General features: G+C 47.2%; 7 protein-coding genes across 12 annotated transcripts; 3 read left to right on the top strand and 4 right to left on the bottom strand.

The window, feature by feature from the left end:
• Positions 1 to 4,302: 4,302 nt before the first annotated feature.
• LOC9658201 (F-box/kelch-repeat protein At5g60570) lies at positions 4,303 to 5,382 on the bottom strand. Its single transcript, XM_002978042.2, has one exon. It carries the CDS (start codon positions 5,380 to 5,382, stop codon positions 4,303 to 4,305), a length of 1,080 nt encoding a protein of 359 aa, XP_002978088.2.
• An 800-nt stretch (positions 5,383 to 6,182) lies between these two features.
• LOC9653295 lies at positions 6,183 to 7,519 on the bottom strand. Its single transcript, XM_024683101.1, has 2 exons — positions 7,337 to 7,519; positions 6,183 to 7,016 (listed from the first exon to the last, which is right to left on the bottom strand). Exon 2 carries the CDS (start codon positions 7,008 to 7,010, stop codon positions 6,243 to 6,245), a length of 768 nt encoding a protein of 255 aa, XP_024538869.1. The 5' UTR covers positions 7,011 to 7,016; positions 7,337 to 7,519; the 3' UTR covers positions 6,183 to 6,242.
• Positions 7,520 to 7,612: 93 nt separating this feature from the next.
• LOC112349144 (putative pentatricopeptide repeat-containing protein At3g13770, mitochondrial) lies at positions 7,613 to 8,495 on the top strand. Its single transcript, XM_024682951.1, has 2 exons — positions 7,613 to 8,383; positions 8,424 to 8,495. The coding sequence occupies exons 1-2, from the start codon at positions 7,613 to 7,615 to the stop codon at positions 8,493 to 8,495; spliced, it is 843 nt and encodes a 280-aa protein (XP_024538719.1).
• Positions 8,350 to 10,881, top strand: LOC9658200 (pentatricopeptide repeat-containing protein At1g11290, chloroplastic). Of its 3 annotated transcripts, none has more exons than XM_024683097.1 (2): positions 8,350 to 8,429; positions 8,510 to 10,780. In XM_024683097.1, exon 2 carries the CDS (start codon positions 8,549 to 8,551, stop codon positions 10,256 to 10,258), a length of 1,710 nt encoding a protein of 569 aa, XP_024538865.1. In that variant the 5' UTR covers positions 8,350 to 8,429; positions 8,510 to 8,548; the 3' UTR covers positions 10,259 to 10,780. The 3 variants fall into 3 exon arrangements, 2 of the variants coding, with proteins under 2 accessions (XP_024538865.1, XP_024538864.1); XR_002993308.1 differs by lacking the exon at positions 8,350 to 8,429 and having other exon boundaries at positions 8,437 to 10,663; positions 10,718 to 10,881; XM_024683096.1 differs by lacking the exon at positions 8,350 to 8,429 and having other exon boundaries at positions 8,437 to 10,306; positions 10,362 to 10,881.
• A 129-nt stretch (positions 10,882 to 11,010) lies between these two features.
• LOC9658199 (cyclin-dependent kinase inhibitor 6) lies at positions 11,011 to 13,563 on the bottom strand. Of its 2 annotated transcripts, none has more exons than XM_024683099.1 (4): positions 12,131 to 13,563; positions 11,802 to 11,866; positions 11,463 to 11,702; positions 11,011 to 11,329 (listed from the first exon to the last, which is right to left on the bottom strand). In XM_024683099.1, the coding sequence occupies exons 1-4, from the start codon at positions 12,695 to 12,697 to the stop codon at positions 11,251 to 11,253; spliced, it is 951 nt and encodes a 316-aa protein (XP_024538867.1). In that variant the 5' UTR covers positions 12,698 to 13,563; the 3' UTR covers positions 11,011 to 11,250. The 2 variants fall into 2 exon arrangements, with proteins under 2 accessions (XP_024538867.1, XP_002978086.1); XM_002978040.2 differs by having other exon boundaries at positions 11,817 to 11,866.
• Positions 13,564 to 16,102: 2,539 nt separating this feature from the next.
• Positions 16,103 to 17,292, bottom strand: LOC9653294 (armadillo repeat-containing protein 7). 2 transcript variants are annotated; one of them, XM_024683102.1, is made up of 8 exons: positions 17,214 to 17,292; positions 17,131 to 17,161; positions 17,006 to 17,079; positions 16,856 to 16,949; positions 16,706 to 16,788; positions 16,592 to 16,646; positions 16,370 to 16,532; positions 16,103 to 16,318 (listed from the first exon to the last, which is right to left on the bottom strand). In XM_024683102.1, exons 1-7 carry the CDS (start codon positions 17,283 to 17,285, stop codon positions 16,402 to 16,404), a joined length of 540 nt encoding a protein of 179 aa, XP_024538870.1. In that variant the 5' UTR covers positions 17,286 to 17,292; the 3' UTR covers positions 16,103 to 16,318; positions 16,370 to 16,401. The 2 variants fall into 2 exon arrangements, with proteins under 2 accessions (XP_024538870.1, XP_024538871.1); XM_024683103.1 differs by having other exon boundaries at positions 16,103 to 16,294.
• On the top strand, positions 17,221 to 23,882 carry LOC9658198 (endoribonuclease Dicer homolog 1). 2 transcript variants are annotated; one of them, XM_002978231.2, is made up of 22 exons: positions 17,221 to 17,277; positions 17,348 to 17,388; positions 17,569 to 18,048; positions 18,109 to 18,222; positions 18,271 to 18,481; positions 18,540 to 18,934; positions 18,979 to 19,165; positions 19,227 to 19,399; positions 19,463 to 19,585; positions 19,633 to 19,793; positions 19,846 to 20,079; positions 20,131 to 20,278; positions 20,340 to 20,522; positions 20,572 to 20,721; positions 20,775 to 20,870; positions 20,924 to 21,513; positions 21,560 to 21,660; positions 21,715 to 21,902; positions 21,952 to 22,887; positions 22,948 to 23,112; positions 23,168 to 23,535; positions 23,641 to 23,882. In XM_002978231.2, the coding sequence occupies exons 3-22, from the start codon at positions 17,584 to 17,586 to the stop codon at positions 23,837 to 23,839; spliced, it is 5,187 nt and encodes a 1,728-aa protein (XP_002978277.1). In that variant the 5' UTR covers positions 17,221 to 17,277; positions 17,348 to 17,388; positions 17,569 to 17,583; the 3' UTR covers positions 23,840 to 23,882. The 2 variants fall into 2 exon arrangements, with proteins under 2 accessions (XP_002978277.1, XP_024538863.1); XM_024683095.1 differs by having other exon boundaries at positions 21,560 to 21,902.
• Positions 23,883 to 24,282: the final 400 nt, after the last annotated feature.

Raw genomic sequence — 24,282 nt, 5'->3', positions numbered from 1 at the left:
ATTGCTTATATTTATATTTTTTCTCTTATCATTTACATGAGAGAACTTTAAAACCACAACCTCATTTAACAATAATGGATTCCTTCTCTTCTTACACAAGATTTAGATCTTTGGGACATTGGCAAGCCTAAATATTTTGATTTAAAGGATTACTAGGTTGTTAGAACAACTTACTAACTTGTTGGGAAGATTGATTAGGCAGAAATCTTAGAGGATAAGAAGGGTATAGTAATTTTAGAGAGAAACAAGCTCATACTTTAAATTAAAGGAAAAGAACTTTATTGAGCTGCTGGTGGACCTTCTAGAGATATAGAGAATTGCTATGGAAGAGATTGATGGCTCTATCCTGACCTCGGATTCTCTTAGTTAATAGCCTCTTGTGAATTACACTAAAGAAGATGAAAAATTTTTTGCAGATTAGTGCTCAAAACTTTTTAATTGTTGCATAGCAATCTTGGTAGTATTAACATATCACGTGGCACACTTCTATTGACCAGCACCTACAATTCTATAAAGGACAGCCAAAAATGATCAACCTTTTCTTCACTTCAAAAGTCTTTCATATTTGTACCACATTGCAAGTGGTTTTTCATCTTAACTTTCTTATGTGGAAAGAGTTAGTGACTAGGTGCAATGGAGGATTGTTATGTGGTTAGGCAATGCAAGTGCATTATGAGCTACATATTAGGCTACTAACTGCTCATTTGCAGCTGCCCATATACAGGAATCTTGGTTTATGGTGGGTGAAGCCAAGGAGCTTTGTGTGGTGGGACTTTTTCATGCTCGACACCTATGATGACTCACACTGGAAGTGGAAGTTGAAAATCAAGAGTGACATGGAAAAGCAGAACACACACTATAGGCATTTGGTTCTGGTTCCCATTCACCTTGCAGTCATGCTCTATAAGCTAATGAAGAACCTCAACTACAATGAGCTTGCTGAGCAGTTTGCGTTTGGAGAGGCTATAGTGCACGAGATCATTCTAGAGACAACAAAAGCAATAGCTCACAGATTTGCCTACAAGATTAAGTTTCCAGAGTCTTAATAAAATACAAATCATTGTAATTGAAAGAAAGGTGAATAGATAATATTATTCAGATCTTTCAAATACTACAAAGGTACAGCACTAGAGTGTCTTGTACTTCAATTCCAGTAGGTGTTATCAGATTTTCGTCTGGTTCAGTATGAGCATGTTGAGGATCTCCATATTCAATATGCTCTCTATTCTCCTCTCTTTGCGTCATCTTGTGCTCAAGTGCCATGAGTTTTCCATTTGTATCTGCATCTTCAAGGTCTATCAGAAGGTTGTGTAAAACACAACATGCTTTCATGACGTTTGGTAAACATGTTGATTTCATTCATAATCAAGAGACAAGACACTTGAATTTTTACTTCAAGAGTCCAAAACACCGCTCCACAATAACTCAAACTCAATGGTGTTGCTTATTGAATTCCTTCTTACCAAAGGATAATGATAACTCTAGAAAATGAAAGTGAGAAGCTACATAAAAGACTTTTATCATAAGAATGGTGTCATCATAAAAGCTTTAAGTTGATATGCTTTATCTAAGGCTGGATGTCATGGCCAGTCACATTAATTTCTGGTTCTTGCAACACCAAACAAGACTCTATTTGCTGTCGAATAGTAGACTTTTGCCATACTTGCATATTATGAACACTATCTAGAATTTTTCTTTTGTCAAGTCATAACCCTCCATTTTGCACACTCCATAGCTTTGAGCTCAATCAAAGCCTCTTATCCAATTGAGAGCATGTTTCTTCCTTAGTTCTTCCTTGATACTGAGTTTGCGAGCTCCTCCTCATACTCTTCCCCTGGATGATGGCTGAACTCTCATTTCAGAGCTCACTCAAATCCCAAGATGACTAGCTTGAAAACTAAAATGCCTTTAACTAGAATTGGAAATAAAAGATCTCCTAGAACTAAAACTGGAAGTAAAACCGAGTATGGTGCCAAGGGTAGAGTCTCAGTGAAGGCCCAAACCAATGTTCCACTCGTGGATACAATTGCCCAAGTGGATGGAGTGGAGAGTTGTGCAGGTTGGGATGATCTCGATGAGGGTGATGCAATTGGGAGGGATTCCATTGGCTTGCAAGGGTTTTTGTTGCTATTATGATTACTTCTAACCACTTAAAGACTAACTCAATGCTGGTAAGTTATCTTGTTTTTTGTCCCCCACTAATACTTGTTACTTATTGTAGTATATGCAAAAAACTTGGAGATAATCCAAATTTAGAAATACTAAGAGTTGTGACTTGTTCTATTATGGATAAAAAAACCATTATTTTTTTAAATTTTGTAATTGTCATTTATATTTAAGAGCAATATTTTCTTAACAATATAAGATGCCCTATACATACATTACTCAAAGGTATATTATATTTATAAATAGCCACTAATCAATAGAAATTGTATTTATACCATCTTCTTCCCTTAAGCCATCTGAAAAAGGGGCAATTACTTTAATAAAAAACACTTCATATATCCCTCAAGGTTCTAAGAATTTATGATGACAATGTATCCAAATCTCATTTTATGATCACATGCGTTACACTTTAGAGAGGTGAGAGTTTAAACATAATAAATGTGTGAAAAATAGTGGTAGTTTAAGTAATATAAATCATACAAAAAATCAATATACATTTTATATAATGTTTCAACCATATTATTTTCATAACTATGCTATTGATTGGGATATCATACAAAGTCTGGAACACACTTTCAACACTATATACCTAGAAATTTCCACACTCTTCATAAATGAAGTTGTTAATGAGATGGCCTTATCCCAAATTATACTCCAATATAAATACTATAGGTATATTCACAAAACATTGTTGTAATTATAGATATGAGCTTTAATTGTATTATTACATTGATTGATATGAAGCATACCATGATAAGGAAACTTAACCTGTAGCTTCTACTTTAGTTTTTTTCTAGGCTCCAAAAACTTCCTTGCTAATTTTCTTGTAATTATTAAGTGTAAGAGCATGTATTGGTTCAATGATATATGCATCCAATATTGAGCTTGCAAAAAAAAATTTTAAAATTCAATGAGAAAACTATATACTTATAAAAGTGTGTTTTCAAAAATACATACCTCTGTGAGCTTTGGTAATAATGACTTTCCTTGAATCTCTATATTCTATTGTATTTTTCTAAAATAGACTCATGTACCATTGAGCTCTAAAGTTTAAACGTTAGTTTGAATGTTTTTAACACCATTCTCTTAATCCTTCTAAGTTTCCTACTTGGCTAAAATATCAATGTCCTTCCACACTCCACCAACACTAAATGTCTCCTAACAAATCAATATTTTTTATTTCTATACTACTATTGTTATTATTATTCCACTTATCTTACTTTTCTATAGATCATTTTTCACAACCATTTAGTTGCTACCTTAAGGATGAGATACTACCACTAGAGAGACTGAAGAAAATCTTAGGATTCTACTTTGTTGCACTAAAAACAACACAAAGAGATATTTCTATAGATTGAGGTATTGTTGTTTTGCTCTCACAATCAAGTTCTGGCAACAATAAAGTAGATATGGATCCTCACCTTAAAAAGTGTGTTTGGTTTCAAAGATGGGAACTCACTAAACATAATAGATGAAAGCATCACTTCATATGGAAGTTCTTGTATGAATGGCTCCATCTCTAAAGCAAATACAAATGTGTGGTGATAGATATGAATAATCCAGGTATATTAAAACTATATAACTTCCATTATGTTCTATATTTTTGGTTCTCAGGAAATGTATGTTATGCATTACTAAAAAAGATCTTCTCACTTGAAGTTAATGGCTATATTAAAACTTATTTCACAGTAAAGTATTACTAATATAATGTTCAAACTTGGTGTTTACTTTGTTTTTTTTTTTTTTTCCCTTAGACATCACATTTCTAGTGGTAGGCCAGAGATAAACAAACACACTAGATAGCACATATGCATTTTGATCATACGTACATTCTTTCTACTAAGAGTTTATCAAGGGAAGTTTGTAGATTTCCCTCACTATAATATCTCTTGGCAATATTTGCATAGTTTTAGATGTGGTTTCACATTAATTTCCAAAAGCGGTTTCTAACAGTAATAAAACAATATAGATTTCATTGGAAATTCATGACTGATGGAGGAGAAAAACAACCATACATATATTTCTGGTGAAATTTGGCAAAGGTAAATGTAGTCTGTTTTTTCTCGCTCCGTGTATCATGGTGACCATACAACCCCAACAAGTGGCATAGTAAAAAATAGATAGACTATACAGCCATCAGCACAGCTTGCAGAACACTATCCAGCCATCACAGCACACAGCTTGCACAACCCGCCTGGAATCTCCATCGTTGCCCAGGGAGCGTTTCCTCCTCCTCGTCCTCCTGGTCACTGCCTCCTTCCAGCAGAGGCTGGAGGACATCCTCCGGTGGCTCCCAGGACAATGATGAAGCTCCCTGTTATAAAAGTAAAAAGTGTACCTTCCATTTATGATGATCAAACTCCCATTTATAGAAGTAAAAAGTGTATTTCCAGCCACGTCCCAGCTGTTGGACTCACCCCTCGCTCTGTATTGAAGCTCAGCGTAACTCCGAGCTCTGGAAATAGCTTTCCATGTATTGCTTCGCTTGCAATAAATCACGAGGCTCTTAGTTCTAGTGTTCAGACCAAACAGCTCGTTGTCCAGCACCGTGACGAGAGGGCGCATGTGATGCTCAGACCAAGGCACCATATTGTCGATCACTGTCCAGCTTTTGAGCGCCGGGTCGAATTCCTCCCCGCAGTACATTGGCAGGCCTGTTTGGGAGACCCCTCCAAGCACGTAGATCTTCCCGTCCATACACACTCCGGAGCAAGATCGTCTTGCCTTATTCGTGTCTGGGAGGAACTTCCACGACGACGTGGTGCTTGTATACACTGCAGCGGCTGTGGAAGCAAAGCCTTGCTCGTCGATCCCGCCCGCAACAAATGCTGTGTGCTCGCTACTGCCAAAGGCACACTCGTACGCAGGAGGGGTGGCAGGAGCGAGCCATTTGTCAGATCTCAAGCAGTAAGTCCACAGGCTGTGGCGTCCCAGCACCAGGAGCTGCGTTCCAGTCATAACGCTCCCGAAAAGCTCGTCACCGTCTTGAGCTCGAGGCGGAAGCGGCCACCATTTCCCTGTATCCAGGCAGACGCCCTTCCAGCAGCAACCTCCTCCTGGAGTGGTGAGGCAAACAAAACAATGCCGCTCCATAACGACGCCGACACTGCGCCTCCAGCTCTCGAGCTTCCCACTGCGCACCAGTTGATAGAACGCTTTGCTCACCGTGTAGAAGACCAAGCGCTCGGATCGCGGGAGTCTGGCGAGGCACAGCATGGCTTCCTGGTGTCCGAGGCCGGGGATGAGCTCTGAAGAAGAAGTCGGGGCACCGCCGGATTGATGATCACGACCGTCTTGAGGATTCGGATGCCTCGGCTGATTATGATGATGATCTTCGTGCTCTGTGAGATACCCGTCGTCCTCGTCGAAGCCCCTGATCGAAGCAATCCTCCCGGAACTCGACAACGGGCTGCCTCACAAACACGCCCTTTCTCACTTCCAGCTTGACGTGAAATGGTAGCCTCCGGGAGACGGGCAGCATGACGGCTATCCGGGGCGTGTCCGGATCCAGCACTCCAACGTAGGTCCCCAGCGCGTTTCCGATCACGTCTAGAAGCATGAGCCACACATCCGGAAGCCCCGAAAGCTCCAACATCCGTGGCCAGCACTCCTCGCCCTTATCGTTGACTGCGGCGGCGCACCACGGGAAGCTGCAAGCTTTCACGGCAATCCCGATCGGCCGGGCCGTCGTTGCGAGGACTAGGTCGCGGGAACGCTTCCGATCGAAGTAGACAAGAAAGAAGCCATTACCCTGGTCGCGACACAAAAGAATTGCCTCTGTTTTGATGCCGATTGTCGCATTGATCCACTCCTTGACAAGATCGCAGGTTATGGTGATGCCGGAGTTCCTCCAGAAGAAAAAAATAAGGGCATGCCTGTGTAACTTCCGTTCCGCCTCCTCCATCTCTGGCCCGGCGTAGACTATCACCATTTCACCTGAAAGCCCTAATTCTCAAAAGGGGGGGAAGTGAATATACGCGAGCATATGCTATTGTTTTAAAGATAAACTCTATTGGTTTAGCTACTAACCAATGTTTAGAATTGAAAGCTTTGAAATAATAAACTTATTAACTCTTTTAGAAGCTTGAATGCTGCGCTTGCTCCAGAGCTTGCAGAACTATTGCGGTCTGCTCGCTAATCTCCCTCGCTAGAATCTCTTGTACGATGCTCGAGACGCTGGTGCCACTGTCGCTGCTGCCGCCGCCGCCGCCCATACCGCTCCTCTGCTTGAGCTTTGCAACCAGCAAACTCTGGACGGCGCTCGCACTCACCAGATCCCTCGAGCTTTGGGATGCGCTGCTGCCCCTCCACGGCTTCTTCGCCGAGAGGAGCTCCTCTTCGACGTACTCGACGCCGCCGAGCAAGCTTCTCGTCGGTGTATACGTCTGCCACGGACTTCCACAGCAGCCCCGGCCACAGTGGCTCGACAAATCCCCTCGGTACCATGCTGGAGACGTAGCACTGGACGCCGAAACTAGCCGCTCTTCCTCGGCTTCGTCCGCCTGAGTTCCATTGCTGGATGCCAGAAAGTGATCCCCTGGAGCTGATCTGAAGGAGCCGAATCCGCTGCCATAGCTGAGCATCTTGTCGCTAAACATGGCCACCTCTTCCAGCCCCTCAGTGTCTTCTAGTGACTGAGCACACCGCATTGCTTCCTCTTGGAGCTTGAGGGTGTCTTTGCGTGCCTGCTCCTTGGCGCCATCTTCGTCCTCGGACAAATACTGGCCTTCGTCATAAGAGAAGAGTGTTGTGGTTCTGTCCACTTCTTGATCAGCTAGCTCGGTTTCCTGGGCCGGAAGTGTCGAGTTCCAGATGTTGGGCCTTGCACTAACTGGTATTACCATTCTCCCCTGTGAAAGAAACAAGAAACCTTAGATCTTTGATGACAAGTACATAAAAGCACAGAGAATTGTGGACCCTCACGCCAAAAACGAGAAAGTTACATCTAGAATCATACGAACAGAAGAGAAATACTGGTTGAAACTGTCAAAGGAAGAGAAAAGCACAGAGACACGAAAAAAAAACTCTATGAAAGTGGATAAGCAAAAGACTCGAGCTTCTCAGAACAAAATGAAAGTAAAGCCACATTCTAAGAACGCTAAAGGAACAGGGTTTCAAAAATCCAGAGCAAGCAACAGCGCCGCTAGAAAACCTCAGAACTAGCGCTTACCTCACTGTTCTCGCCGATCAGTACCTCGAAATCCAACACATTCTTCCCGAATCACAAGACTTTGACCGAAAACGCTCGAATCCAGCAAATCGCTCGCTGCCGTCCGCCCCCTGGGAGCCTGGATTCGCCGCCTCGCGCGCGAAATATTTGACCTAGCGCTCGCCTCAATTCCCAGCAATGCGATGTCCCCTCATATTGCTGGGATTTGAACGGCCACGATGCGCCACAGCATAAAGTTCTATTTGTCCAGGGTTTTAGGGTTCTTTCCACAATGTGATGAGACGCTGCCGCTGGCGAGGGAAGGAGGGCAATGTGGTAACCGGTAAGCGCCATTTCGCGTCGTATGCGTCGATTCCTAGCTCTGGATGTGGATATTTTGATGGAGACGATCGCAAGAGGAGTTTAGAATCTCAGGTAGCTCGATTGGAGCAAGAACCCGGGGCGGACAAATCTCTCTACGCCTCGCTGCTGCAATCCTGTAGGCTGCTGTCGATCGGGAGGCGGATCCATCGCCTGATCGCTCAGCGATGGCTGGGCGGCGATATTTTTCTCGCGAATCATCTGGTAAACATGTACAGCAGGTGCCAGAGCGTCCAGGAAGCGGTCCAGGTCTTCGAGAAAATCTCTTGCAAGAACGTTTTCTCGTGGAATATCATGATCACGGCTTACGTCTTCAATTCCCAGCCGGTGAAAGCTCTCCAGATTTTCAAGAGGATGGATCTGGAAGGAGTGAAGCCAAATGTTGTGACGTTTGTTGGAGCGGTGGGCGCTTGCTCGGGCATTGGAGAGCTGAGTGAAGGGAGAACGATTCACTCGCGAGTTCTTGCCGAAGTACGTCAACTTACTGTTGTTTTGAGCACCTCGCTAATCACCATGTATGGTAAATGCAGTGGCCTGGAGGATGCCCGGCGCGTCTTTGACGGGATGGAGAAGAGAAACGACGTCTCGTGGAACGCGATGATCAGTGCTTACGCCCAGCAGGGGTATGGAAGTGAGGCGCTGGAGCTGTTTTGGAGGATGGAGTTTGAGCCAACCGAAGTTACGCTCGTGAGTGCTCTCGACGCTTGTGCATGCGTGGGTGACTTAGCTCAAGGTAAGAGAATCCATTCTCGTATTACTAGCTCAAGTCTCTCACACATTGTCGACACTGCTCTTGTGAACATGTACGCGAAGTGTGGCAGCCTTGGCGATGCCCGGAGCGTTTTCGGCAGAATGGAGAAAGAGGATGTTGTCTCGTGGACAGCCATGATCGCGGCATGTGTCCAGCACGGTGAAAGTCTGGATGCTCTGGAACTGTACTGGAGGATGGAACAGGAGGGGATCAAGCCGGACAAGATCGTGTTTGTCAGCCTTATCGACGCTTGCTCTTGCCTGGGTGATCTCAGACAAGGCATGCGGGTGCATGAGAGGCTTCACGCCGGTGGATTCGACATAGACAACTCGATAGCAAGTGGGCTCGTCAACATGTACAGGAAGTGTGGAAGTCTGACTGGGGCAAGAAGCGTCTTTAACAAGATGGACCGGAACGACTTACTGTCCTGGAACGCTCTGATAGCCGGATATGCAGAACAGGGGGACAGTCACGAGGCTCTACAGGTTTTCAGGTGGATGGCTTGCGAAGGTGTGAAGCCCGATGGAGTCACTTTCAACAGCATCTTTGGTGCATTTTCATCGGCCAGGTTTCTTTGCGAGGGGAAAGCGGTCCATGCCCGGAGTGCTGCTTGCGGCATTGATGTCCAGACGGTGGGAATCTCGTTAGTCAAGATGTACGGCCAGTGCGGGAGCCTGGATGATGCAAAGGCTGTGTTTGACAAGCTAGCGAGCAAGGATGTAGTCGCCTGGAGTGCTCTCATAGGTGCACATACCCAGCATGGGCATGGCTTACAGGCGCTTCAACTTTACCAGGGGATGAAGGAAGAGGGTGTGAAGGCGAATGATATCACATTTATCACCCTGCTGGATGCCTGTGCGAGTACGGGGCAGCTATCCGCGGGCTTGGAGATTCATGCTGAGATTGTTGCTGCTGGACTCGAGTCCGTGGGTTTTGTGGCCACCGCTCTGGTCAACATGTATGGCAAATGTGGACAGCTTTCCACTGCCAGGGATATCTTTGACAGGATACACCCACGAGACGTTGTTTCCTGCACGGCCATGATCTCCGCATATGTTCTTCATGCCTGTCACCGGGAAGCGCTAGAATTGTATTTCAGACTGGAGCCAGAAGGGATGAAGTCTGACAGGGTCACGTTCTTGAGCGTTCTTGAGGCTTGTTCAAGCCTGACGGCTCTGGAACAGGGAAGGGCCGTTCATGCGAGCATCGTCTCTAGGGGCTTGGACTCTGATACGGGACTCAAAAATTCGCTCATCAACTTATATGGCAAATGTGGGAGCCTGAAAGACGCAGAAAGCCTCTTTGACTGCATGCGCTGCAGAGACCTGGTTACCTGGAACAGCATGATCACGACTTACTCACACCACGGCCGCGACGAGATCTCGCTCGAGGTGTTTATGCAGATGAAGCTGGATGGCATCCAGCCAAACGATGTCACGTTCGTCAGCATGCTCTTCGTTTGCAGCCACGCCGGGTTGTTTGAGGATGGCTGCAAGTGCTTTGGCTCCATCACCGCGGACTACTCCATGGAACTTACGGTGGACCACTACAACTGCGTCATCGATCTGCTTGGCCGGGCAGGCAACCTGGACGAAGCTGAAATTCTCGTCGCCAACTTGCCCGAGCCTTGCTCAGTGGACTGGATGACACTGCTCGGGGCGTGCAGGATCCACGGTGACGCTGATCGGGCACTGCGTACGGCCCAACGTGTCGCGGAGCTGGATCCTGACAGTTTGGCTGGAAAGGTGTTGCTATCAAACATCTATGCAACAGCACGAGATTGGGATGATAAAGGAGAAATCTTTACGTAAATCTAAGCCAGGAGAGTGGGGGGAGGGGAGCCACGCACGAGAGCTCAGGTACTGACGACGCAGTTTTTCGCTTTTCTAACCGAAAATGCGTCTCTTGTTGTAGGCGGAGAGGAACCACCGCTCCCGATTTTTAATTTCGCTCCCGGCTCAGCAGCCACGACAAGATGTTTGAGATGCTTTTTGTTTTGTATTTTTCTCGCGACTCACAAGGAGCAGTTGATCAGATCGGATCGGACAGGAGACATACATTTGTGTCTTCAAATACAAAAGAAGGAAAGAGGTCCAAGGGGGGAGAGAGCAAAGCAGGAGCCAGCAGCGGCACAGCGGCCAGCTACTTTACTTGTTCGTTCATCCAATCTGGAAAGAGCAGCACCGCCATGGCCACCGGTCTCGAGTAATACTCAAGTAAACTTTGCTTCACTCTTTCTCGTCCTTGACCCCGTTGCGTGTTTTTGCTAGGAGGCGATTCAACGCTTTGTAAAAATTCGGAATGGAAGGCCTCGGAAGCGATCTCTTTAAACACCAGTACATGCAGCAGCGGCAGCGGCAGGAGTAGTGGTGGCAGGGGCAGAGTCATGTACGTACCCGGACCGACCGACTTATAACTGGACAGTTTCACGCAACCATCGCTGTGAAGTAAGGAATTCAACGCTTCCGATTCAAGGAAAGGCTGATCCCGCTGTAAGAGGAAAAGAAAAACAAAACAACGATGGCAAGGAATCGACTCTTTTTAAGGTACACTGGCTCAAAGGTGGATGAAGGTAGGAGTATGACATCTCTTTTTCTTGCTTGCCTTGCTTCTCATCTTTTTTCTATACATCATGACGGCATTAGTATGTTACATGATTGCATCAATACATGGTCTCCTCTAGGAGCTCTCTCTCTCTCTCTCTCTAGTCTAACAAGACGGGTTTTTTTTGCTCTTTTCGTTTCTTCTTTTTTTTCCAGTTTTCCTCTTACAGCCGCATCGTAGCGAGTAGCGTGCGAATAATTTAGGAGCAACGAGGGTGGAACTGTACCCATTCGAAACGACCAGACAGGGGAACGTCGTTGAAAACATCAAAATTGTACCTGCGTTGCGGAGAGCAAGCACGCACGTCAAGCACAACCGAGCACGTAAACAGAAAAGAACGAAGTAAGCACCAGAGAAAAAAAACCAAGTAAGAGCGGCAGCCAGGCAACAGAAAAGGAGGGGCGAGCTTACTTGTCTACAAAACGCTTGCTGCTGTCATCCTTCTCCTCCACTCCCGCAAAGAACTCCTCGATCTCGTCGCGGGTCGGGGCGCTGGCTGCCACACGGTGACGCCATGCTGGGCCGCAATCAGCACCCGAGCGTGGCCTCCTCGCCGTAAGCCTGGAACCGGACGAACAAGGCTGCGGCTTTAATTCCACGACACTGGCCGGTACCGAAGCGCCATCTTGGCAAGAGACGCTCGAAGTTTGGCTACAGAGAAAAGACGAGAAAACACCGCGAAAACTTTGAGAACCGAAAGAACCAAGCGCGAGTAAAAGTTTACGAGCGAAAAAAAAACATAGAACTTACGAGCTGGTGGCATACCTCGCAAATAAGACAATGGTGTTGTCACCGCAGCAACTGGAGGGCTCTACCTGCGAAATTAAAGCTCCCGTGAGACACACATACACAGCCTCGATCAGGAGAGAAAAAAAACAAACGATCGAATTGACAGGCAAGCCTTCGCTCATCAATTGGCTCGTTTCTCCCGGCCTTGTCAAAAAAACCAAGGAAAGAAAGCAACGCAAGGAAAAGAAAGCAACGCAAACAAAGCAAAGCAAATCACCGGAGAAGAGGAACCACGAAACAAAAACTCCAAGAACAAGAGAGAGAGAGAGAGAGAGAGAGAGAGAGCTCACCTCTTTAGTGGTGATGGTGGTGCTCGCTTCCGGGGTGCTGTTGTCCACCAACGAGCTGCTGCGAAGATCGATTGCCTCGGCCGCTTCTTCCACTCGAGGATGATCCATCAAAGTCGCTGCTTGGTCGTACGAGAAAGACGCCGAATTGCTCCGGGAATGAGCCACGCCAATTGGAACGATCCTGCTCCTCAGGCATGAATCGCTGTGGGACTCCCGCAAGTGTGGCGAGGAATTGGAGCTAGATCTCTTCGCCCGCCCAAGCTCTTCGTCTTCTTCTTCTTCTTCTTCTTCTTCCTCGACGACCACCATAGCTTTGCGACTTTCCTGGACAGAGGAGCTGTCCACCGTCATCGTTGGCTCCTCGCAAGGATCGTGGAGTTCTTCTTTCTGCGAATTCTCTTGATCCGGCCGTGGATTCCATGCCTCCTGGCCACCGGACTCGTCCTCTTTCTTCATGGAGCTCACGGATTTGCAAGCGGCACTCTTCGTAGCGCGAGTTCTCACTCCCAGGCACCCCTCGAGCACTGCAACGTCGGCCCTTCTCCTCTTGCGCAAGAATTTTCCCATGCTCGACCGCCACTCGCCGGATCTAGAGCCAGGCTGAGGGAATTGGTGGTCTTCGAGAAGGCTACCTTTTGGAGCACGCTCGAAAACTATGGCGCCGAGCAAAAGAAAGAAATCGAGGAGAGCTTTTCTCTGTTCGTAGCCTTTTCTCCTACACAGCTAGCGGAAGAAACAGTGAGAAAAGGTGGATTTGGAGAGCTTGGGAAAAGATCGAATTGTCGCCTGGGAAGAGAGAAATGTGAGATCAAAGTAGCACGAACGAGCGAACAGAGCAACGAGGAGAGTCGAGACGAGCGAGAAATTTTTTCGTGCCGTGGCAGCTTTGCTCTCTCCCTCGTCGTCGTCAATTCTCCTCACTCTTGGCTCTGCGACAAAGCCGCCTTGGCTGTTTCTCAAAATTTGCCTGCCCACGCCTCGCAGAATTCAGCCGATCCCCAGAAACTCACGAGACACGCCTCGAATTCCACACCCCCACCTCGCCAAAAATTCTCCTTTCCCTCCCTGGATCAAGAACGAGCTCGATCCAAAACCCTGGAGTGATTTAGCGCCCCCACCTGCCAAAGATTTCCTACGGGAAACACCACACCCCGAGAGATCGCAACGCCGTTCGCTGATCTTCCGTAACAGCCACGGAAGAACGAAAGCGCTCCCCCGTCGCGAAATCCCTCCGTTTTCCACAGCGCCCGATATCCCGGATCGCGATCGAAATTCGGCGGCGCCGCGAGAGATCTGGAACGCCTGGACCGTCGAGAATCGCGAAGAAGCTCCGCGAGACTACGCCACCACTGCCGCGATCCCCATCGCTATCGCCATAGCCGGGAGGGACGAACTCCGTTAATTCGAAAAAGAGCCAAGACAAAAACGGAAACACTACACAATAAAGCTGCTTTGCGTAAGCTCGAATTAAACTGCCGCAAAGTGCGGGCATCGGACGGTCCGCATGCCATCCACCCCGTTTTACCTTTCACCCGTGAGATCTAACCGATGTCCATCTCCACGAATGGAGGAATGGAAGAAACCGGAGGGAGTTCCAATGCGTAACTTCTACGTAGACATTCTTTGCTTAGCTTAATCCCCCGGGTCGTTCTCAAGCTATATTGACATTCTTTTTGACTGCTGGATAAATTTAGCGGCCGTCCACGTGTTATCGGTCAGTATATCTTTCATCGTGGATGGCGACCGGACCATGTGAACAAAGAGATTGTAGCGCTATATTAGCGTATGGCGTCGACTACACTCCTTGTTTGCCAGCGGTGGCGGGGAATCTACCATGCCGACGGCGGTGAATATTCCACTGCGTGGGGACCCACCCCCACAGGGAAAGGCTGCCATTTGTTTGTGGAGGACAGGGCGATTTCCGTGTGGTTTCTTACAAGCGATCGCCTGCGCCTGGGAAGAGGGGGCATTTCAATTTCACCCTGATGTTTTTTAAAGTTTTCCATCACTGGCATGTCACAGCGATCTGATCACAAGAATACAAACACCATGCATCCGTCAATCATGTGCACCTGCATATAATTTACAATACCAATTGATAACGGAGCTAATAAATATGGATAAGTATCTAAATGTATCCTATGATTGTCAAGAAGCAGTTCGATCTGTTCCTATTGTCACAATACTTAGCTATAAGATTGCGTTTACAATCCACTTGTATTGTATTGTACGCGACTGAAGAGTTATTCTACGTTAGCTAGCCAGATTTTTTAGGTCAAACTGCTATCACCGGCATCCACCAACTTTAAAGGTGGATAGCTGGCCACCCAACCAAAAAGCAAATCTGACCGTTCAAACGTTCGAATCGAACCGTTGCTTAGTGCATGTGAGTGACATCAACCAGCAAAAGCCCACTGGAGTTTGAAGTGAGAGTTTAAAGTGGGAGTAGCTAGAAGAAAAAGAATCCGGGGCATTTTTGGAATCTCCAGAATATTCCTCGTATGAACTTTCAGGCAATGATCTCTGGCATTCATGAATCATGAATCGTAATCCCGGCCATTGATATTCAATTAATTCGCTGATTCTGTTGTTGATGTCGCGGAGGAGATCCACGGATCCGGTTTTTTATAGGGTAAATGCAAACATTGCAATGCAACGCTGCTGGCTGCAAAAGTTTAACTCGTACTCTTTGTCCGCATGTGAGGGGTCTTTAGGGTGGCGGAACGTTAAAATCTTTGTGGCGCAAATAAATATCGTATAAAACATGTGCCCGTAATACGTATCCGAATAATCTCCATGTTGTTGGAGCAACATGCGATGAACAGTCGATTAGATATGCTACAAACCTTTTATATATAAATCTAGGGTTTGCACATGGGGGGGGGCATTTGTTTTCTGGCTTGCCACTTGCAAAAGAAAGCGACGCTGGGGAATCGAAGAATCCTTATGGATGGAAGATGCCCGTGGAATCGCGAGGAATCCGGACGAACAACATGACGCAAGACAAAGAGAGCGTACCAAGGAGGAACCAAGTTTGCTAATGATTTGGAATCAATTTAGGTAGTACTTGCCTTTGCCATCCCTCTTGTTATATTCGCCAGGAAAGCTCTCCCTTGTGGACACTCGAACCCCCAACCTCCTGGGTGGAATTTCACTGGGGTAAAGCTCGCAGTTTTACCAGTGAGTTGAGTTCTTGCGCACGAGGCGATGGCAGAGGTCAAAACCTGGGGGTAAACTCGTGCATGAGCTTGTTAACCCGCCAGTGCTACATAGATCATCTAAATCTAGTGACAACGCTAAATCTTCCCCACGCTGTTTTGTCCGCGGCACCTGCACTGCCCTGGTCAGTGGTACCACGCTCAGCCAAATTCTTTTTAAAGCGCGCCTCATCTCTACATTTGTCAGCGGCCAGCAACCCGATCGGACACACGAGCAAAAGTGCCGCCTCGCAGCACAGGCCATTTAAAATATGCAAGAAACAAAAAATATAAAAAAATATAAAAATTGTTGGAATCTCTCGCTTATTAAGCAAGGTCACTCTAAAATCATGCTCCACCTCTTTCGCTTCAATGAAACACGCGCGCGCGCCAAAAGTATGGCGTGCCAATGCGTCCGTTGCTTGCGACGGGATTGATTCCTTTAAAAGTTTCCCAGCTTCCAGGGGAAACTTATGGATCCCAGCTTCCAGGGAAAACTTATGGAACTTTAGTTCTTCTTCGGGGATGGAGCTCAGATCTTCGGGTTGGATCTTCGTCCTGCCGCTGTTTCTAATCCTCGTGTTTACGTGCTTGGAAGGAACTTCACAGCGCACCGTGGCGGCCGTGAGCGATCGGGCACCGTGTTCCAACGAGAGGATTATTCCCGTGGCTGTGTTTTGCTTGCCTCTGATGGTTCCAAACGCGAGCAACTACAGGGAAGCCTTGCCTTTCTGCTGTCGATCCATGGCAAGCCTCAGTCCTGACTGCTTGTGCCTTGTCCTCACCACCAGAGTTCCTTGGCTTAACCCCGACTTACTGCTGAGCTTGCCAAATCTCTGTCAATTGTCTCTCAGCGACTGCAACCTCTAGTATCAATCCGAAAGCATTGTTTGGAGAAAGTTTTGCACTTAATTGGTAGCTGGAAACTGGAATCCATGATCATGATCGCTGACTGTGATCGCAACACCTTCCATCAAAGAAAATAAAAAACCTGCCAAAAACTGGGCTTGTATCAAGACCCAAGAGTCACTTGCTTGCTTACCTTGAGCGTTTTTTTACTAGCATCGTTGAAGGTTATTGCTCTGGAGATTTGCCTTGGATGTGTCTGTCAAGAAAGGCCTGTGCAGCGTTTCGGAAACGTACATTGACACATTCCAGCGCTGCGTAAGCTTTCATGATCTCGATAACTGGAGGAGTTAAGATCTCTGGTAGAAACGAAAGAAGCTTGCGTTAAGCCGATGGAAGTTTCGGATTTGAGGCTCACCTTTTTCTGTCGAAGGCGTGCAGAGGTAGTATAGAGAAACGATCGCAGACAAGACCTGTTTTGGTTCTGGATTGGATTAAAAAACGCAGAAATAGAACGGTTTCGTCACTTCACCGTGTTCTCTACGTGGCTTGAGAGGCATGCAACGATCAAAGGAATGCCTTCGCAAGCAATGATCATCGAAGCGATTTGAGAGTCTGCGCAAACACGCTCTTTCTTGTTCGGTTTCCTTCAAAGCAGAAAGAGAAACGAAGCTCAGCTCACCAGGGCAGCAGTTGCAAATTCCACCGAGCGCAAACTCAACCAATCTTTCGTTCGGTTCCGTCAAGCAATCCAAGAAAAGCTCCACAATATTGAGCTGCAAACAAAGTCCAAGAAACAGAATAAGAGAGATCCAGAGAACACACTCTTTACCTCTCGAAAGTAGTCATAGTTGAATGGATCATACGCAAAATTCGCTAGGTGAGCCACGATTTGCTCCTTGGAGCCTGACACGCAATGTATATCCACAGTCTCATTATCTCAAATCTGACTCTTACCCTTCCCTCCTTGGAATCGCGTCACAAGATCCTGGAAAACACGAGATCAAGAACCAATCGCTCCACATTCTCGATGTTCTAACCTGCAAGTACTGCCGCCGCGGAGTGCCATACCTTCCTTGGCGCTGCTTCTGCCGTTGAGCATCGGTAAACATAATTTAGGGTTTATCATAAAGCCCTCCTTGTTTGAAACGCTCCTCTCCTCTTTCTTTGCTAGGGCTGTGGATCCGGGAGCTCGGGCGCCGGCGACGAATGTAGGTGAGTTTCTTGATCCGCCCGGTATCGTGCCGATTCTTACCTCGGAAGCTGCCAATCGCGTCGCGGCCGGACGCGATCGGCTCCTTCTGATGTAAAAATCGGCGAGCTGGAGCTGGAGGGCTCGTTGCTTCACAGATTTCGTGAGTTTTCCCCTTAAAATCTTCACCAAAGTTGTCTTAGTTCTACTGCAGGACCATGGAGCCTCTCGATCGTAGAAGGAAGCCGGCTAAGAGGGTGTGCTACGAGAATAAAACACGGAGAAGGCATGGCGGCTGCAAGCGTGAACGAGAGCGAGATCCAGAGGAAGAAGGGGGGCGAGAAAAACGAGCTTACCTTGAGAAGGACGCCGATGGAAGGAACGTTCTCAAGTTTGGGATACGTGTGCCGGCTGCTAGAGGAGGTGCTGGTCCTGTCACGGAGCCGTCCACGCAGAATGGATCTGCTGGGAAAGCTGGCAAGGAAAAAGTTTGCGTGGAACAAGCTAGAGCTTATCAGCTGGAAGTTCTAAGTCAGGCCGAGGAGGGAAACACGATTGCTTTTCTTGAGACTGGTGCTGGGAAGACGCTCATCGCTGTGCTTCTGATGAAGAGAAAGGCCGAGCTGCTGCAGCGCAAGATACTTACAGTGTTTCTCGTCCCAAAAGTGCCTCTTGTGTATCAGGTAAGTTTCTGTGGAACCTGAGGATGCTTCTAAGTGCTTTGCTTTCTTTTGCTTCTCCAGCAAGCAGAAGTTATTCGCGAGAGAACAAACTTCAATGTGGGACACTATTGCGGTGAAATGGTTCAGGATTTCTGGGATTCTAAAAGATGGCAACGAGAGTTCCAGTCCAAAGAGGTTTATAGTGTCTTGTTTTGTCGTGCTTCTGCTCAAGACCTTCCACAGGTTCTCGTAATGACAGCCCAGATCTTGCTCAACATACTAAGGCACTCCATTGTGAGAATGGAGGATATAGATTTGTTGATACTGGACGAGTGCCATCACGCTGTTAAGAAACACCCGTACTCTCTCGTTATGTCGGAGTTTTATCATCTGGCTCCAAAAGAGAAGAGGCCTAAAATCTTTGGCATGACCGCCTCTCCAGTGAACTTGAAAGGTGAGGCTTAATTCTTTGTCTATCTTGAGTCGTAAGTTATCCTTATCCTACTGCCCAGGGGTTTCAAATCAAGAGGACTGCGCAGTTAAAATCAGGAATCTAGAGACTAAACTGGACTCCGTGGTTTGCACCATTCGTGATCGGAAGGAACTAGAAAAACACGTTCCTATGCCATCCGAAACCGTTGTAGAATATGACAAAGCCGCGGTGTTGTGGTCGCTTCGTGAGAAGATCAAGCAGATGAAGGAACAGGTGGAGGAAGCTTGCAGTGCGAGCTCCAAACGTACCAAATGGCAGTTTATGGGAGCCCGAGACGCAGGAGCAAGCGACGAGCTCCATTTTGTTTACGGGGTCGCTGAGCGCAAGGAAAGTGACGGCGCTGCCAACTTACTGCAGAAACTAAGATCTATCATTTTTTGTTTGGATGAACTTGGACAATGGTGCGCGTACAAGGTATGGTCTTTCGTCCTGTAACGGTAGCTGACTCTTGCTTACAGGTTGCATCTTCGTCCTTGGGGAATCTTCGACACGATGAAAGAACGGCCGATGTGAAGTACCAGGAGTTGTATTTGACGAAAATTGTAGACATGTTAAAATGTGATCTCCAACAAGGTGCCGCGAGCAGCAGCAAGCTTGAAGCGGTTCATGGAGATGTCGAGGAAGGGGAAGTAATTGATACGAACTGTGAGTTGATTTGCTACTGGACATCGAAATTAAGGATGACTTCTATTTCTCGTCTTTTCAGCTCTTTCAGGCGGAGAACATTTTGACGAGGTTCTCGGGGCCGCTGTTGCAGATAAAAAGGTAACGCCTAAGGTTCAAAGTTTGATCCAGATACTTCGAAAATACGAACATGTCGAGGACTTCCGTGCTATAATCTTTGTAGATCGAGTGGTTGCTGCTCTGACGCTACCTTGCGTAAGTTTTCACTTTATAGCGCGATATTGGTTTTCCTCGAAATATCAACCATGCCTTGTGTAGGTTTTGTCGGAGTTGCCATCACTGAAGTATGTGCGCAGTGGAAGTCTGGTCGGTCATAATAATTCTCAAGATGTGTCCACCAGACATATGCATGACAGTTTGTCTAAGTTTCGTGACGGAAGTGTAAGTTTCGCTTTAGTTTTTTTTCTGTTTACAGTGTACGCTTACAGCTTAACGTCTTGGTTGCCACGAGCGTTGCGGAAGAAGGACTGGATATTCGCCAGTGCAATGTAGTTGTTCGATTTGATCTTGCCAAAACGGTGCTGGCTTATATACAATCTCGTGGCCGTGCTCGAAAGCCCGGATCAGACTACATTTTGATGCTTGAAAAGTATGTTACTTTTGTTTGTTCCATTGTTGCTTACTTCTCTTTTTTCTTTCAGAGGAAATAAGGTTCATCAAAGTTTCCTTCGTAATGCTCGGAACAGTGAGGAAACATTACGAAAGGAGGCCACGGAAAGAACGAAACTCGATCCTTGGACAGAAGCGGCAATAGTCGCATCTCTAGAAGATGGGAAAGGAGAAACGTATCAAGTTCCTTCAACTGGGGCAATGGTCACACTCAATTCAGCAGTTGGACTGATCCACTTCTATTGCTCTCAGCTTCCAAGTGACAGGTATTCCAAAACACGTCTTGTTCAAGTTTTTAAAACGTCGTTCTTTTGTAGATACTCGATTTTAAAACCGGAATTCGTTCTGACAAAGCATTCGACAGGAGATGTCGTTTACTTTTCTTGTAAGCTTCGGCTTCCTTCTAATGCTCCCGTGGAGTCTTTCGATGGGCCCGTATGCTCAACTATGAAGGGAGCACAACAGGTAAGCATCCGTTTGAAAGTTGCTGGCTGTAAAAATGACGTGAACGGTTTTCCTGTTTAAGGCTGTGTGCTTGGAGGCATGCAAAAAGCTACACGAGATGGCAGCGTTTACAGATATGCTTTTGCCAGACACGGGTACACCAGACAAGTCCGACAAAGGCGAAGATAACGAAACTACAGATCCCATTCCAGGAACAGCTCGATATCGAGAGTATTTTCCTGAGGGGATTGCAGATTTTTTGAAGGTTCTTTTCTTGCTTTCAAATATTTTGTGTTTTTAGCTAGTAACTTCAGGGCGATTGGATCCTAAACACAAATTATTTGCTTTCTACGTCGCTATATATGTACATCATTCAATATTCGAACGTTGGATTTTCAACTGATCCTCTTGTAACACAAACTTCTGATTTTGCGGTCCTCTTCGGCAGGGAAATGGATCCAGAAGTAAGACGAAACAACGTTTTAAGTCGTTTTATTCATAAAACTCGTTTGTACAGGTTTTGACGGCATCGGTAGATCTTTTCGTAGCACGAACACTAACTACACAAGCATCGTTAGTCTTTTCTGGAGTTCACCATATCACATCGTCAGAGGTAACGAGCCAAAAGCTCTTCCCAGTCTCATCAATTTTCTTCCTTCGATGCAGCTCACATTGTTGAAGGCATTTCACGTTCGACTTATGAGTATCGTTCTGGACGTGGATGTGGAACCTGCATCGACACCTTGGGATTCAAATAAAGCATACCTCTTCGTTCCATTAACATCAAGCTGCACAAAACAGATCGATTGGGCTCTAATGAACAAAGTTCTTGGTTCCCATGCATGGTCAAGTCCACTTCAGAGAGCAAGGCCGGATGTTTTCCTGGGAACCAACGAGAGAGCCTTGGGTGGCGATAGAAGAGAATACGGCTTCAGCAAACTTCGATCCAACGGGGTTCAGAAGCATCCTACTTATGGGATTCGGGGAGCTGTGGCTGAGTTTGACGTTATCAAGGCTTCTGGGATAGCTCCTTTACGGGAAAAACTGGAGCCTGAAGGAAGACAGTTGCTGTTGGCCGATGGCTATGCTAATATGGACGAAATGGACGGTAAACTTGTCACTGCGGCTCATTCCGGGAAACGGTTCTACGTAGAATCCGTGATGAGGGAGATGACTGCCGAGTCTCCATTTCCACGCAAAGAAGGCTACCTGGGGTCGGTGGAGTACAGCTCGTATGCAGATTATTACGAGCAGAAGTAAGCAGTGAAATGTTCTAAGCTTAGAAACTAACTGCGTGTGCAGGTATGGAGTTCGTCTACATTGCCGACACCAGCCTATGCTTCGCTGTCGTGGGGTTTCGCATTGCAAAAATCTTCTCTCGCCTCGGTTTAAACTACTAGAGAGTACGTTTTCTTCGTTTACAGTGTCGCTTTTAGCTGACTCTTGGTCTGCTGTAGGCTCGGAGGAACTCTCAGATAAAACGTACTACGTCATGTTACCTCCTGAGATTTGCCTTGTGCATCCTCTTCCAGGTTGCCTGGTTCGAGGAGCGCAGCGATTGCCTTCAGTGATGAAACGCGTGGAGAGCATTTTACTCGCAGTGCAGCTGAAGCACGAGATTGGTTTTCCCATTCCAGCTGCGAAGGTGACCGACTTTTGTTTCAAACTTGACAATTCTTGACAATGTTTTTCAGGTTTTGGAAGCTTTGACGGCCGCATCTTGCCAAGAAACATTCTCCTACGAACGAGCCGAGCTTCTTGGAGATGCATATTTGAAGTGGGTCGTCAGTAGGAGACTCTTCATTAAGCATCCTAGAAAACACGAGGGTCAACTTACAAGGATGCGACAACAAACTGTCAGTAACATGGTACTTTACGAGTTCGCTATTTCGAAGAGCTTGCAGAGCTACATTCAGTCGGACAGATTTGCTCCTTCTCGTTGGGCTGCTCCGGGAGTTCCCCCTGTCTTTGATGAAGATCTCAAGGACGCCAACTTAGACAATGAAGCAGCAGAGGTTCCCAAAGCTAACGAGCATGAAGAGAGGTCTACCAAAAGCAGTGGAGAGGAAGAAGTTTTAGATGATTCAACGAGCTTGGAAGATGGCGAGGCTGAATGGGATTCAAGCTCCTACAGGGTTTTATCAAGCAAAACGTTGGCTGATGTGGTGGAAGCCTTGATAGGTGTTTATTACGTCGAAGGTGGTACGAAGGCAGCAGCTCATTTTATGAATTGGATCAACATTCCAATCGACTATGACGAGGCTGAGGCTAATGCGGCAAGAGCTGGCTGCTCTGTCCCCGACTCGGTGATGAACAGCATCGACTTCGAGAAATTGGAGCTTGCCATTGGATACAAATTCCAGATGAAAAGCGTACTTGTGGAAGCTATATCTCACGCGTCTCGGCCATCAGCTGGAGTGCCGTGCTACCAGAGACTGGAGTTTGTGGGTGACGCCGTCCTAGATCATCTTATAACTCGGTATCTCTTCTTCCGCTACCAGGATTTGCCACCGGGACGTTTAACTGATCTACGCGCAGCAGCTGTAAACAACGAAAACTTCGCAAGGATATCCGTGAAGCACTCTTTTCACCTCCACTTGCGCCATGGATCGTCAGCGTTAGAGGCACAGGTGAGCTGACAAAAGCTTGGAAACTAAGTGTTGACGATGTGCTCTTTGTTGTTTTGGCAGATCAAAGATTTTGTGAAAGACATACAGTCCGAGCTCGACAAGCCTGGCATCAACTCTTTCGGGATTGGTGATTTCAAAGCTCCGAAAGTCCTAGGGGACATTCTAGAATCTATAGCCGGTGCAATATTTCTCGACACTGGTCTGGCCGCTGATGAAGTCTGGAAGGTAAGCTCGTTTACAATTCTCTGGTGCTCGCTTGAAAACTAGCATTGTCTTCCAGGTCTTCGAGCGCTTGCTCGAGCCAATGGTAACTCCAGACACCTTGCCGGTTCATCCCGTGAGAGAACTCCAAGAGAGATGCCAGCAGCAAGCCGAGGGACTGGAATACCGGGCCTCGAGAGAAGGAAGCATTGCGACAGTGGAGGTGTTCGTGGATGGCGTCCAGATTGGCTGCGCACAGAACACACAGAAGAAGATGGCGCAAAAGCTGGCTGCAAGGAACGCGTTGGCGGCGCTCAAGGAGAGGGACTCGCTTGAGGAAGAGAGCAACAAGGTGACCAAGATGGAGAACGACAAGGCCAACGCTTTCACAAGGCAGACGCTCAACGACATTTGCTTACAGCGGCAGTGGCCAATGCCGCAGTACAGGTACTGTGAAGCTCTTCACTCTTCCCTCCTTATCGATTTCCTTCCTCTTTGGATTAGATCGATTTCTCTGACGAGATTTTGGAACTTTGGTTCGTGCTTTGACAGGCTGCTGAGCGAGAGTGGACCGGCGCATGCCAAGAGATTTACTTACACAGTGCGTGTAAATACGAGGGAGCGCGGATGGACTGACGAATGCGAAGGCCAGGCGATGCCCAGCATGAAGAAAGCAAAGGACTCGGCGGCCTTGGTTTTGCTAGAGGTACTCAAACAGTGGGACGACATAAAGGCACCCCTCAAGCCCTAATTTTTAAAAATTTAAATTCAAATAAGAATATGCTCTCCTAAAACCCTAAGTTTTATTTCAAATAAGGATATGCTTGCTAATGTCGCGGAACTCCATCGTCTCGTCCCTGCGGCAATGCGGGGACGCGATCGCGGGCAGGGCGATCCACGCGCGGATCCTCGCCGGTGGCTTCATCGGCGACACCTTCCTGGCGAATCTCCTCATCCAGATGTACGCGCGCTGCGGCAGCGTCGGCGAGGCGCGCGCAGTCTTTGATCGCCTGGCGCGGAAGAATCTCTTCTCCTGGACGCTGATGATCGCGGCGTATCACGACTGTGGATCCAGCGGCGACGCGATCCTCCTCTTTCGGGCCATGGCGCTCGACGGGGGATCGCGCCCCGACGCCGTACTGCTCGTCACCGTCCTGGGCGCCGTGGCGGCCGCGGGAACCCTAGCGCTGGGCG

The sequence above is a fragment of the Selaginella moellendorffii genome, unplaced genomic scaffold (genome assembly GCF_000143415.4).
Source record: "Selaginella moellendorffii unplaced genomic scaffold, v1.0 SELMOscaffold_36, whole genome shotgun sequence".
Taxonomy (NCBI): domain Eukaryota; kingdom Viridiplantae; phylum Streptophyta; class Lycopodiopsida; order Selaginellales; family Selaginellaceae; genus Selaginella; species Selaginella moellendorffii.
The sequence above is the reverse complement of the archived record's forward strand: the minus strand, read 5'-3'. Positions and strand labels throughout refer to the sequence as shown.